This window comes from Poromitra crassiceps (genome assembly GCF_964638095.1).
Source record: "Poromitra crassiceps genome assembly, chromosome: 26".
Lineage (NCBI taxonomy): Eukaryota > Metazoa > Chordata > Actinopteri > Beryciformes > Melamphaidae > Poromitra > Poromitra crassiceps.
The window spans coordinates 1,902,278-1,917,384 of NC_139640.1; the positions used below are offsets into that span (position 1 = coordinate 1,902,278).

At 44.8% G+C, this 15,107-nt stretch overlaps 1 protein-coding gene across 1 annotated transcript in view; it reads left to right on the plus strand.

The window, feature by feature from the left end:
- LOC310798639 (kin of IRRE-like protein 3) overlaps nt 1–15,107 on the plus strand; it is a gene marked incomplete at both ends in the record, with an annotated part of 137,016 nt that overhangs the window by 68,845 nt on the left and 53,064 nt on the right. Inside the window, one exon of the mRNA XM_083661180.1 lies at nt 9,122–9,272. Within this exon, the coding sequence (XP_083517306.1) occupies nt 9,122–9,272 (151 nt within the window). The remainder of the gene's footprint in view (nt 1–9,121; nt 9,273–15,107) is intronic.

Here is a 15,107-nt window from a genome sequence, read left to right on the forward strand (position 1 = left end):
TTCTGCAATCAACACATACAGATCAATGTTTCTGAACCACAAATACATGACCAGTGTTGGGCAAGTTACTTTCAAAATGTAATATACTACATATTACTAGTTACTTTCATTTGAAAGTAATAAGTTACTTTACAATATTACTGTCTGTGTAGAGTAACTCGTTACTTATTATTACACTACTTTTGCATTACTTTCACTGTAATAACAGCAGTAGCAGAATGACATCGCCCGAAAAATAATTTCAACCATCTTGAAGTCAGTGTAAACAATACAAAATTCTAAATGTTATCCTTTTCCTTTGTTATTGTCATCTATAGTGGTTATTTGCATAAAAACACAGTTTGATTAGGAAATGATTTAAATATGTGCTTTGATTAGAAAAAATGTAACTCAATTTGTAACTTGAGTTACTTGACAAAGTAACTGGTATAATATTACTGAAATCCTATAAGTAATAAGTTATATTACTGAGTTACTGCTAAAAGTAATATATTACATGTAATATGTTACTTTTGTAATGAGTTACCCCCAACACTGTACATGACAGAGTCTGATATTGGCGGCCAGTAAGGGGTGGATGGAGGGGGGGTACACATTTGCCTTTCACCGTTTTCGTGTCCCAGCATGTTCAAAGTCTACATTTCAACCATAAATCACAATTAACGTTTTTTGTGATTTAAGCCAACCCAAACCATAACCCTCACCTAAGTTATTTTACTTGCCTAGGCTGCAAGGTTTTTATATTAACCCACGGTTTTGATTCAAATGCACCTTCATATTGTAGGTTTGGAGAAATGCCATGTTTTAGAAAGGTCAAATGCAGTTTTGTTACCAAAGAAAAGTATGTATACCTGTTTGCAGGCCAATGTGTTGTTATTCTGCTGACTGGGTTGGCATGCAGTGTTTGAAAAGGCAGCTTAACTCATTGATACCTGGTGTAGCATTTGTGTGTGTATCCCTTTAAGACGGTCTTAAAGCGATACGCACACAAATGAGGGATATACACACAAATGCTGCATCATCAGGTATCAATGGGCTAAGTTCCAACACAGATTTATATGGCATGTTTTTCACTTTAAAAATGTCAATATCCAGCTGGACTTTTCTATTGATTTTGCATTATAAGCTGCACTCCTATATCCCACATGAGACATTATGAGAACTGATATAAGGCTTGTATCCGTATTCATGAATATGACAGCCCATACAAATGCTAACAAGATGCTGTGTGGTAGGCTAGTGTGGCTGGCTACACTAACAAGATGCTGTGTAGTAGGCTAGTGTGGCTACACTAACAAGATGCTGTGTGGTAGGCTAGTGTGGCTACACTAACAAGATGCTGTGTGGTAGGCTAGTGTGGTTACACTAACAAGATGCTGTGTGGTAGGCTATGTGGTTACACTAACAAGATGCTGTGTGGTAGGCTATGTGGCTACACTAACAAGATGCTGTGTGGTAGGCTAGTGTGGCTACACTAACAAGATGCTGTGTGGTAGACTATGTGGCTACACTAACAAGATGCTGTGTGGTAGGCTAGTGTGGTTACACTAACAAGATGCTGTGTAGTAGGCTAGTGTGGCTACACTAACAAGATGCTGTGTGGTAGGCTAGTGTGGCTACACTAACAAGATGCTGTGTGGTAGACTATGTGGTTACACTAACAAGATGCTGTGTGGTAGGCTAGTGTGGCTACACTAACAAGATGCTGTGTGGTAGACTATGTGGTTACACTAACAAGATGCTGTGTGGTAGGCTAGTGTGGCTACACTAACAAGATGCTGTGTGGTAGGCTAGTGTGGCTACACTAACAAGATGCTGTGTGGTAGGCTAGTGTGGTTACACTAACAAGATGCTGTGTGGTAGGCTAGTGTGGCTACACTAACAAGATGCTGTGTGGTAGACTATGTGGCTACACTAACAAGATGCTGTGTGGTAGGCTAGTGTGGTTACACTAACAAGATGCTGTGTGGTAGACTATGTGGCTACACTAACAAGATGCTGTGTGGTAGGCTAGTGTGGTTACACTAACAAGATGCTGTGTGGTAGGCTATGTGGCTACACTAACAAGAGGCTGTGTGGTAGGCTATGTGGCTACGCTAACAAGATGCTGTGTGGTAGGCTATGTGGCTACGCTAACAAGATGCTGTGTCGTAGGCGGTGTGGTTACACTAACAATATGCTGTGTGGTAGGCTATGTGGTTACACTAACAAGATGCTGTGTGGTAGGCTATGTGGCTACGCTAACAAGATGCTGTGTCGTAGGCGGTGTGGTTACACTAACAATATGCTGTGTGGTAGGCTATGTGGTTACACTAACAAGATGCTGTGTGGTAGGCTATGTGGCTACGCTAACAAGATGCTGTGTCGTAGGCGGTGTGGTTACACTAACAATATGCTGTGTGGTAAGCTATGTGGTTACACTAACAAGATGCTGTGTGGTAGGCTATGGGGCTACACTAACAAGATGCTGTGTGGTAGGCGGTGTGGTTACACTAACAATATGCTGTGTGGTAGGCTATGTGGCTACGCTAACAAGATGCTGTATCGTAGGCGGTGTGGTTACACTAACAATATGCTGTGTGGTAGGCTATGTGGTTACACTAACAAGATGCTGTGTGGTAGGCGGTGTGGCTACACTAACAATATGCTGTGTGGTAGGCTATGTGGTTACACTAACAAGATGCTGTGTGGTAGGCGGTGTGGTTACACTAACAAGATGCTGTGTGGTAGGCTATGTGGTTACACTAACAAGATGCTGTGTGGTAGGCGGTGTGGTTACACTAACAAGATGCTGTGTGGTAGACTATGTGGTTACACTAACAAGATGCTGTGTGGTAGGCGGTGTGGTTACACTAACAATATGCTGTGTAGTAGGCTATGTGGTTACACTAACAAGATGCTGTGTGGTAGGCGGTGTGGCTACACTAACAATATGCTGTGTGGTAGGCTATGTGGCTCCACTAACAAGATGCTGTGTGGTAGGCTATGTGGTTACACTAACAAGATGCTGTGTGGTAGGCGGTGTGGTTACACTAACAAGATGCTGTGTGGTAGACTATGTGGCTACACTAACAAGATGCTGTGTGGTAGGCGGTGTGGTTACACTAACAATATGCTGTGTGGTAGGCTATGTGGTTACACTAACAAGATGCTGTGTGGTAGGCGGTGTGGTTACACTAACAATATGCTGTGTGGTAGGCTATGTGGCTACACTAACAAGATGCTGTGTGGTAGACTATGTGGCTACACTAACAAGATGCTGTGTGGTAGGCTATGTGGCTCCACTAACAAGATGCTGTGTGGTAGGCTATGTGGTTACACTAACAAGATGCTGTGTGGTAGACTATGTGGCTCCACTAACAATATGCTGTGTGGTAGGCTATGTGGCTCCACTAACAAGATGCTGTGTGGTAGACTATGTGGCTACACTAACAAGATGCTGTGTGGTAGGCTAGTGTGGCTACACTAACAAGATGCTGTGTGGTAGGCTATGTGGTTACACTAACAAGATGCTGTGTGGTAGACTATGTGGCTACACTAACAAGATGCTGTGTGGTAGGCTATGTGGCTCCACTAACAAGATGCTGTGTGGTAGGCTATGTGGCTCCACTAACAAGATGCTGTGTGGTAGGCTATGTGGTTACACTAACAAGATGCTGTGTGGTAGACTATGTGGCTCCACTAACAAGATGCTGTGTGGTAGGCTATGTGGCTAAGCTAACAAGATGCTGTGTGGTAGGCTATGTGGCTCCACTAACAAGATGCTGTGTCGTAGGCGGTGTGGTTACACTAACAATATGCTGTGTGGTAGGCTATGTGGTTACACTAACAAGATGCTGTGTCGTAGGCGGTGTGGTTACACTAACAATATGCTGTGTGGTAGGCTATGTGGTTACACTAACAAGATGCTGTGTGGTAGGCTATGTGGTTACACTAACAAGATGCTGTGTGGTAGGCTATGTGGTTACACTAACAAGATGCTGTGTGGTAGGCTATGTGGCTACGCTAACAAGATGCTGTGTGGTAGACTATGTGGCTACACTAACAAGATGCTGTGTGGTAGGCTATGTGGTTACACTAACAAGATGCTGTGTGGTAGGCTATGTGGTTACACTAACAAGATGCTGTGTGGTAGGCTATGTGGTTACACTAACAAGATGCTGTGTGGTAGGCTATGTGGCTACGCTAACAAGATGCTGTGTGGTAGGCTATGTGGTTACACTAACAAGATGCTGTGTCGTAGGCGGTGTGGTTACACTAACAATATGCTGTGTGGTAGGCTATGTGGTTACACTAACAAGATGCTGTGTGGTAGGCTATGTGGCTACGCTAACAAGATGCTGTGTGGTAGGCTATGTGGCTACGCTAACAAGATGCTGTGTGGTAGGCTATGTGGCTACGCTAACAAGATGCTGTGTGGTAGGCTATGTGGTTACACTAACAAGATGCTGTGTGGTAGGCTATGTGGCTACGCTAACAAGATGCTGTGTGGTAGACTATGTGGCTACACTAACAAGATGCTGTGTCGTAGGCGGTGTGGTTACACTAACAAGATGCTGTGTGGTAGGCTATGTGGCGACGCTAACAAGATGCTGTGTGGTAGGCTATGTGGCTACACTAACAAGATGCTGTGTAGTAGGCTATGTGGCTCCACTAACAAGATGCTGTGTGGTAGGCTATGTGGCTACGCTAACAAGATGCTGTGTGGTAGGCTATGTGGCTACACTAACAAGATGCTGTGTGGTAGACTATGTGGCTACACTAACAAGATGCTGTGTGGTAGGCTAGTGTGGCTACACTAACAAGATGCTGTGTGGTAGGCTATGTGGCTACACTAACAAGATGCTGTGTGGTAGGCTATGTGGCTACACTAACAAGATGCTGTGTGGTAGGCTATGTGGCTACACTAACAAGATGCTGTGTGGTAGGCTATGTGGCTACACTAACAAGATGCTGTGTGGTAGGCGGTGTGGTTACACACTACGACTTTTATCATATGCTCACACCGGGATGCATTGAGTGACAGGTTGGATTGTTTTGCTGAGACTGGCAAAAGTAGCGTCGATACGCATTTGAACAAAAACAGTCGCCCGAGACGCAGAACAGCTGTTTTGAGGCCAAGTGTGGCAACGCAGCAATGTAATCCAAACTTACCAAGCAGATCACCGACCATCAAAATGACAAAGTGTGCACAGAGAGATACACAGAAAGAGGAGGTGCTCTCTTACCTCTCCGATGGCTTCTTCTGTCACACCAAGGCCCTGCGAGTGATGAATGTTCTCCCTTCAGGACACCTCCTCCCAGGGGAGATTGGAGTGGATCTCAGCTATGGAACAGGCACGTTGTAGGAATATTCACCATCCAAAAGAGCATTATGTTTAATACACACCGGGCAACATGCCCCACAGGGAGTAGACGCTCATGCCTGTCCATGCCCCGGGTGGGGGGTGGGGGGTTCCCATGTGGGAAAACGTGTGTCAGGAGAGGCAGACCGTGATTACGGCAGTTCCCAGTTGGCTGAAGAAGCTGTGATTCTCTATCTCCGCTTTGTTTTGGCTTCTCGCTTTATGTGAAGATATTTCTGATCACATCCGAGAAGAAATTTGGTTCCCTAATTAATGAATGAGTTAATTAATTAATTAATGAGTTAATGAGTGATCATTGGTGGATGCCGGATAGAGCAAAGGACCAAAGCAGCAATCAAGGGACTCCACACTGTATAGCTGGTATGTCTCTCTCTCTCTCTCTCTCTCTCCCCTCCCCTCTCTCTCTCTCACACCCCCCCCCCCCCTCTCTCTCTCACCCCCCTCCCCTCTCTCTCTCTCACACACCCCCCCCCCCCCACACACACACACACACACAGACCCACAATCCTGCATTCAAAGACCAACCCTAACTCAAGTGTCTCAGTAGGCTGCTGGAACCTTAAAGCAGCTACGAGCAACTTTTTCGATTGTTATTAAACAGTCTAAATTTAATATCAATGCATCACATCTTACCTCTAATAGTAGACGAGACCAACGCAGAGTAGTCTGGCTTGAAGCCCGAGTGAATCGGCCAGTGTAGTCTGTCTGTGGCCAGGGCAGATCAGGAAGTGAAATGAAACGGTTTGCAGCAGCCACTTCGGCCATAACCACAAAATAACTTCCAAAAAACCTGTTAGAATATAACGAGAGATGTTCGCGAGAGTATGCGTGGCGTTCACATTGTTTATGCTATGTTGCTAGGCAGCGCGAACGGGGTAGGCAGGCAGCTGCGTTTCACTTCTGGGTTTCACTTCCGGGTTTATCCGGTCCGGCGGTAAGGAGAGAGAGAGAGAGAGCCCCCTGTTGACGCGAGTTTAGACAGACACAGACTTAATAATCATCTAAGGGAGCAATCTCCGATTCACACGGCTTTGGTCTCAGCTACTATCATAGGTAAGATCTGATGCATCAATATTGTAATTATACTGTTTAATAACAATCGAAAAAGTTGCTCGTAGCTGCTTTAAGGTTATGAATATAACCCTGTTTTTTTTTTACGAACAAGATGAGTGAGATGTTCACTATGGTATCAGGCCCCCCTGAGCCCTAGACAGGAGCGCTATTCTTATCAAAGACACCAAAGTGTCTACCGACAATTTTGTGTTCACCAAGGTCATCTTCACAAACGAGAACCACTTTTATGACTTTTGAAGTGTAAATGCATTTTTTTTTAAACGCGATTTTCAGAAAACGCTGAACACAAACTTTGCTGTTTCATAAACGTTTGTTAACCACATACCTTATTTCATGTATTTAACCGAAATCCCCATGCTAAAATCCCTTCACTTTTCCCCTTACGAACCAATTGGTGGTGATTTCTGGGTAAGCCTCCAAAAATACTGCATCCCTGCAGTACTCTATTGAGCCCCAGGAGCTCAAACCCAGAGCTGTGTAGATAGAAGAGTCCCAACATCTCCATTCACTCCAATGGACCAGTTTTTTACTCTCAAGAGTTCCAGGAAGTAAGGTCCTGGATTAAGCAGCACCGTCAAGTTGCAGCAAAATAGACAGTTTGTGTTGTACTCTGAAAGGGTTTTTCATCCCTTGAATCAAATTGTACATTATCAGCTTTATTTTAGCATACAAAAGTAGCGCGAGACCCATTCCTGGCTGTTCATTGGCTAATGAGTCTCGCATTTTGGTCCTCCGCTGACGCCACTCTCTCTCTAGAAGACGGTACTCAAACCCAAACCCAGAGCAACTGTAGACTCTACAGTGACAAGACCAGTCAGAGCAGCCAGGAGCTGAAACCCAAACCTGGATAGGAGGAGACATCAGTGACCCTGACTATACCCATGAACGCAATGAAGGCCAAGACCGGGTCAACAGGGGTGACTCCCATAGGGGCCTCAAGGAGGACAACTTCTACCCCGAGCACTACAAGAACATCCTTATCATGCACATTCCCATAGTGAACAACGGCTCCCTTCACCTCCAGGAAGACTGCTTTGACAGCAACTACGTGTCCCACATTGATGGATGTGTGATCTCGTGCAGGGAGTGGTATGTCTGAGGAGAGGAGCAGGAAGAAGAACATCGCAGTGAATGACTCAGAATAATTTAACAACCTTCAGATAGATAGATAAATAAATATTAAATGTGTTCTGTTGAGTGTAAGGTGGAATGAAAATTCCAGGCTGAGGTTTTATATGAGAGAGAGAGAGAGAGAGAGAGAGAGAGAGAGAGAGAGAGAGAGAGAGAGAGAGAGAGAGAGAGAGAGAGCGAATGGCGCATGGCTAATTATTATGCAGGACTACATTATTGGCATATGCCATATGCAGATGCTCCCAGTCAACCAGGGGAACATTAGGAGGCGGGGCTGACTGACTGAGAGGCATCACTCTTTCTAATTGCGATGTGTTTTCGGACCAACGGGCTGTCGGAAAAATGGGTTTTAATTTTCTGACTATTGAGGTGTTGGACCATTGACAACATGGAAGCAGACTCAGTTGACCCACATCCAGCCTCAGCCAGTACTAACAGAGACTATTTTTATGTAAAGTTATGTCATGTTAATATTCATTCATTCATTCATTCATAGGTTGTTTGCGTTAAGACCAGCTATTTGCTGGCGTTAGAATTGAGAGCACCCAGGCCCCTTTTTCTAACGCATTGCGCTAGAACGCCTATTTTGGAACGGGCAACGCCCAAACCTCTCTTTGCGCTCGGCACATACCGACGGTATCTTCCCCACAGCGCTAAATGACACTTGCGCGAGACACATGATAGGCTAGAGGCCCACGGACACGCCTGGGCCACGCTTACACCTGTGTCATCCCAGCGCAAAACCGGACGGTGGAGGCAGACGATATAGCTTAGACGCTGGGAAGATGGCAATAAGAGGCGCGCAAACGATAGCGCCGTAGAAAGATAGGGCCTTAAGGTGAGAATTAACCCAGATTGAATGGGACAGTCAGCCCTGGGTTGAATAGAAGAAGGTGCAGTATGAAAAGCTTTCAATTCTGAAGGTTTGAAAGCTTCTTCAAAGGCTAGTGGACAATCAAACACTTTTTTCTATGCATGTTTCGTTTTGGAGCAATAATTGTCCAGCAGCACCAACTGATTATTGTGAATTTCATTTCAAACGTGGGAATTGCAGAGGAAAATCCAGTTATGTGCTGCATCAAATTGTTTGCAATAACCTACGGCAGTGATCCTGATGAATGCTTTTCATAAGGACCCCATAATTCACTCCACATTATTTGATGAGATTCTGTCTCCCGGAACCCAAAGACTGAGGTTCTCCTGGCAGCTCCCAGCTATGAAAAGTGTGGGAACTGCCCTGCTTTCCCCTGACAATCAATTAATCATCTAGCTATTTAGGCATTGATGAAGAAAGAAAAAGAAAAAACCTTGCCTGGATAAATAAAAATTAATTAAGACACTCTCAATTTACTCTGTTTTCAATGGTCCATGACTATCCAGCGGAAATAAATCAGGTCTTACTTCTCATACACTGCGAACTCAAGGTCAAACAGGCCATTACCAATGTTGCTCGTTGTTTACGCCATGAACCGATGCTCTTGCATGGATTAATAATGCAGGAATAGCAACATTTTGAATCATTATAATTTCTTTTCTCCTTGACTCCTCAGACTCTGCTGCGCGACGGGAGGAGGGAGAGCACAGTGAGCACGCTCTACCTGTCTCCCTCCAACATCGAGACCGGCCAGCGGATCACCTGTCGGGCCTCGAACAAGGCGGCTCCCAACGGAAAGGACGCCACCGTCACCGTCGACATCCAACGTGAGTACACAGCTGAAAGACGATCCACATTTAGATTTTAGATTTAGATTTATTTCGAACATGGTGAAAACAAAAACAAAACAAAGATAAAAATAAAAGAAATATAGGCAAGAAGTGCCAAACAATCATAGTCAATTGGAATTCACAGCATACAATATACAGAAAATTCACAATCAATTTACATTTGTTTATCATGCCCGAAAAGGAGTAGGAAGAAGTTAATACTTATCAAGTCCTACCCCCTGTTTTATATCTATAGGCTTAATATGAAAGTATCATACTGTAATAACATGTTATACTACTGTATTAATATATAAGAGATGTGTACTTACTCACATTATATCCATAATAATATCACACATACTATAAAGTTGTGCCTAGTACATTTGTAGCATACCATGTACACTTGCGTGTTTATACGCTCACACACACACACACACACACACACACACACACACACACACACACACATTTGAAAGAGTATAGCAGTTATGCAGACTTCTCACTCACACGCTGTACCTTCCTCTACAAAAGGATGGTTTTAAAATAGCCCAAAAAGCTCCAAAACAAATCAATTTATAGTTAAGTTTAGTTAGTTTAGTTATTGTTTCCCACAAACACAGTGAAATTCTCAGAGACGTGGAAGGAAAGTGCAGGAACATAATAATTACTCTCATGAAGATTACAGATGTTGTTATGCTCTCAGCCAATGACAGCGTACAATGTGATTCAAACTGTGTGCGCTTTGTTCATGTCTTTTTCCCCCCAATATTTTATTTTCAACTTTTCAGAACAATGCAGACAAGACAAACAAAACACGCTCAGACACAGGGAGTGGTGGGGGGACATACATAATATATTGATATTCAATATGACGTGATTACCAGCCGCATAAGGTGCTTATGTGCTTGTGAAAGATATTGTTCCTGGGCGGCTAGAAACAGGTCCCAAATGGTTGAAAACGTTTTAAGTGAATTGGTCGTCAGAAAACCTAAGTCTCTCCATCCGTATAACAGAGGTCATGTCCGTCAACCACAGTTGGAAAGAAGGTGAAGATGAGGACTCCCATTCCTTCAGAAAGAGTTTTTTGGCAGCAGTTATCCCCAGTGTCAGAGACTGTTGCACAGCTGTAGGGAAGTTCAGAGAGGACTCCAAGCAGCCGAGGATGGCGAGTTCTGCCTCCGGCTGCAGGGTTATTTTGGAGGCCTTAGAGTACCAATTAAATATTTTGGCCCAGACACTCGTTAGTGAAGGGCAGAACCAGAAGGCATGAGATAGTGTGCCCTCTGACACCTGACACCTGTCACACAGTGGTGAGACAGAAGGGAAGAACTTAGAATGGATTAGCTGATGTCTGCTATTATTAACTGAGCAAAGTTGTCCCACAGACAGTCTCCTTTCCCATATAATGTCAGATATATCAATACCAAGTTCCCCCTGCAACGTTTCTTTAATCCTCTCAGTAGAGGCAGTGATGCAGTTGTCAAACAGACATAGAAATCTAGAGATAAGATGCTTGGAGTGAAGAGGGCTCAACAAAACATTGAATAAAGCATGTTTTAATTTGGGAGCGCTCCAAAGGTATGAATCTTGGAGCGAACATGATTTCTGACCTGCAGGTATCTGAGCCAGTGTGTGCCGGGCAACTCAAACTTGTTCATGTTTTTCTTTTCTCCTTTGCTCCTTCTCCCGCCTCACATTGGCATGTGAACACAAGAAAAGGGGGGCTGGCCCCCCTCTATGAATAATTAAATTGTCAGACGATATTATTTGATCACAAAAACTATTTGCCGCCAAGTTATGGATTTGGAAGAGAGGGCTTTTTGCATCGCTCACAGCTCCTTCAAAGCTATGAAGTATGACTAATACATCAGACAATGCTATTCACAGATGCATTTCTCTTGACAGATCTATTATTCCTCCTTGTACATTCTTTTTCCCCCGCTTTATTTTTGCCATGCCAAAAGGAACGGAGTCCATAAGCTGCAGCTTTGAGAGACTGAAATGTGTGAGCTAACTGATTAACGGCGGTTGTGTTCATTTTCAGAGAGGCCCTTAATCCTCTTGTCATGCAAAACAATGCCAGTGCCGCCATTTTTCATTGAGAGTCAACAGTCGAAAAAAACAAATGTTTGATACTATACACCTCCACTCTGAGACGTCTTGAACTACTTACTACAGCTGTGTTAACAGAACTGCACAAAACACCTCCATTGAGACGTGCTTCGGGAAACAGCCAATCCAGTCTAAGTTGCGCCAGTTCTATTGTTACCTCCGGCCTGGTAGCATAATGGTTTGCAGTCCGGCACCAGCCCGCGGCCCAGGGGTTGTCAACCGCTGGTTTAAATTGTTTCCCACAAGGTGTTGGTGCCAGACACTTAAACACTTTGTTCCACTTAACATGCACATACAGTTTGTGAGGTGGGAGCGGAGGGGAGAAGGATTAACCCATTGATATCTGATGCAGCATTTGCGTGTATATCCCTCATTTGTGTGTGTATCCCTTTAAGACCGCGAACCGCGGTCTTAAAGGGATACACACACAAATGCTGCATCAGGTATCAATGGGTTAAGGCACAAAGAGGCAATTCAGCCAATCTGGAAAGGCAGCCACTGTTTGGCGAGGTGTGTGTGGGGGGTGGGGGTGTGTCGGGGGCGGGGGGCGGGGTTGACAGGTGTTGTATAAATAAGTGATGATGGCACTGTCAAGGTGGAGAGGCTCCAGAGGCTCCTGGGGGTCCTGGAGAGCATGGCGACTCACCACCGGGGGCACCCCACTTTAACCGCCGCCTGTTAATATTGATGGGAAGCAGCTGTTGCTAGTGAACCACTCCACGCCCAGAACCCAGTCTCAGGTCCCAGACACCTGGAGAGCTCTACCAAACGTCTGGGAACTTTTTTGTCTCCTTTTTTTCTGATTTCCCCCCCATTTTCTCTCCAATTGTACTCGGCCAATTCTTCCCCCTGCTGCCCCGGTCGCTGCTCCACCCCCTCTGCCAATCTGGGGAGAGCCGTAGACTAGCACCATGCTTCCTTCGAGACATGCACATTGCACAGTTGCACAGTCGTTGACAAGCACATGACTTTTGCATGTCACCACCGCCCCTTCTGCTGGCCCTGCACCGGGCAGGCAAACGCACCCTGTGCTGGCCCTGCACCGGGCAGGGTAACGCACCCTGTGCTGGCCCTGCACCGGGCAGGCAAACGCACCCTGTGCTGGCCCTGCACCATGCAGGCAAACGCACAGGTTTACTATGGGACTCAAATTCCAGGCATGGCTGCCATTGGTTGCCTATTCACCTTATTCTTTGCCCACACATGGACGCTTCCGCATTACGTCATTCCGTAATAGTATTTCCGTTTTGACTTGCCAAAAACCCCGCAGGCAAAATGGCCGCGCACACTCCGCATCTAAACAGCAGAATTACTCCGCCATAAACTAACATATCTTGGCCAATACGTATGTAACATACAAAATAAAACAACCCGTAATATCTTAATTTTATGTAGAATGCAGAGGATATGTAACTGTTTAGTTAAACTTGCATTCCAGGAATATTGTGCTCTTAAGATGACGTTAGTGGAGTCGAGGCTGTTGCGTCCTGAAACCCACTAGCGTAACCTATGTGCGATTCGAAATAACGCATCCGAGATAGAAACGTTATGAATATAGCCACGTTATAAACAACAAACTAACGCTGGTGATCCGTATGGAAACAGTGTTACTCGAAATGGTTAAAAGTTATTATCAATTTGGTCATTCAGTGGCATTTTACTGCCATATAACATAACTAACTAGTGGCTATTTATTAGCCACAGAAGGCAACTAGCGCTGAACCGGAAGAACAAATACGTTTGCGTTGAACGCGGAAGAGAGAAAAAGTGGGCGTGGTGAATAAGGTGAATAGGCTGGGAATTAACATATTTCAACTGGCTCCTGCACTGTTCCTTTACCATTGACAGCATCACAATAAAATGTGAAAAGCCTCCACTGGCCTTTTCAATTGAAACATAATCCAAACGGAATATAAAAGGCTGCATTTTCTGTGTCTGCCAAGCAACACTCAACTTAAGCCCAATTTATGCTTCGTCTGCCGACACTTTTGAAACGGTCACCGACAGAAATGAGGACTTGAGTCGACACTTTCATGTGTCGGCGAGCAGCAGCGTCTGCTACCTGGTGAAACGTCTAGTGTCGCTGACTACGTCACGATGTGTCGCGCAAGTCTGATTGGCTATATAGACGGCACGCGCTTGACTTCCTTGTTTTGGTTTTCACTCGATTGAAATGAATGAACGTCTCTCCGCTATTTTTATCAGCCTGTCCTTGATGTATGACTTCGTGAAAATCACAAAGAACATTGTGCATTTCCCAGAGAGAGAGGAGGTGAGTTGTGTGTCATTTATAGTACGTTACATCTTGCCTCCGAGGTGGTTTCACTGTGCGTTCCCTCTCTTCTCTTGGCTGTCTGCTTATAGCGTTCGAGTGTCACGTGACCGTTGAACCGAGGCGAACGTTCACTGAAGTATAAATGCAACACCATTTCTTTTTCGTCTGCGACCATGTGCTGAGCGACACTTTCTAATAAGTATGAATTAAGCTTTACTGCTCTCTTTTGGCTTTTAGTTTTTAGCTTATAAACAAATGGACATGCGCGTAAATTGTCGTAACACGGCCTTGTTTGGTTAGCACGCTGCCCAAACGGTTGGCCTTTTATTGGTCTTTCCTTTCTTTTCGTGCTCTCGGAGAGAGCGAGGAATTGTTTAAATATTATTAAGTATTCTTCAAATAAAAATAATCTCCCTAGATACGTGTACACTCATTGCAAATGCACTAACCGTGCTGAATGAATGACTAAACAGAGCAGAGTTCTATGAGGTGAAGCCGTGTCATGTATCCTTTATAATACAGTCCAATGAATGAGAGGTAGACGCGCTCCACACCTCATACATATGTATGGCAGATCTATCCGGAATATAAACTGCATCGCAATTAGTCCAGAATCCAGCATAACCGCTCCGGCAATTAAAAAATGCTTGTTCTTTTTTAGACGCCCTTTAATGGTTCTTCTTCTTCTGACAAATAAGCCGTAGGAGTCGGGGCACAAAGGAGCCACGAGGCGCAGGCTTTCCCAGGGCGACTGTAAGAGAAGAAGAAGCTTGGAGGGTAATTGCAAGAGGAGGCGGAGCCATGGGCCAAATAATGTATTTTTTTGTGTGATAATTAATAGCCAAATGCAGATGTGGCGTGTCCACAATGCTCCCCACAGGCATGCAGGAACACACACACGCACGCGCGCGCACACACACACACACACACACACACACGCACACAATGCTAATGCTCTCACATGTACACACACGGCCAACGTAAAGACACCTTCCACACAGCTCAGTTAAAACACGGAGTTCTCCCAGGAGTCTGATTCCTGTGACAGAGAGCCATATTTTTGCATTCATTGTACATAACAGGTTGTATCTCTATTAGGCTGTGCCAAGCTTCACAGGTTTGTGTTGATGAAAGAAAGCCACAGACCAAAGTTAATTAGGTACACGGCGAGCAGAGGGTGTCTCAATGCACCATGATTGTGTTTAGAGACTAGGAAAAGGAGAAAGTTGAGAACGCTACAGGAGTAAAAAATAATTAAATATGCATTGGATGCCGAGACAGATTTTGTCTGAGAAAACTGTATGCATGCAGACATTGTCTAGACTAGCATCTCCAACAATTAGCTGTGAACAGGCGCCTGGTGGTGGCAAGGGTTTTGCATGATGACAAGCGCCTTCCAGGTGAAGAGGTGTGTATGCACGGTGCTGTCAGTGTCTAATAGGAAG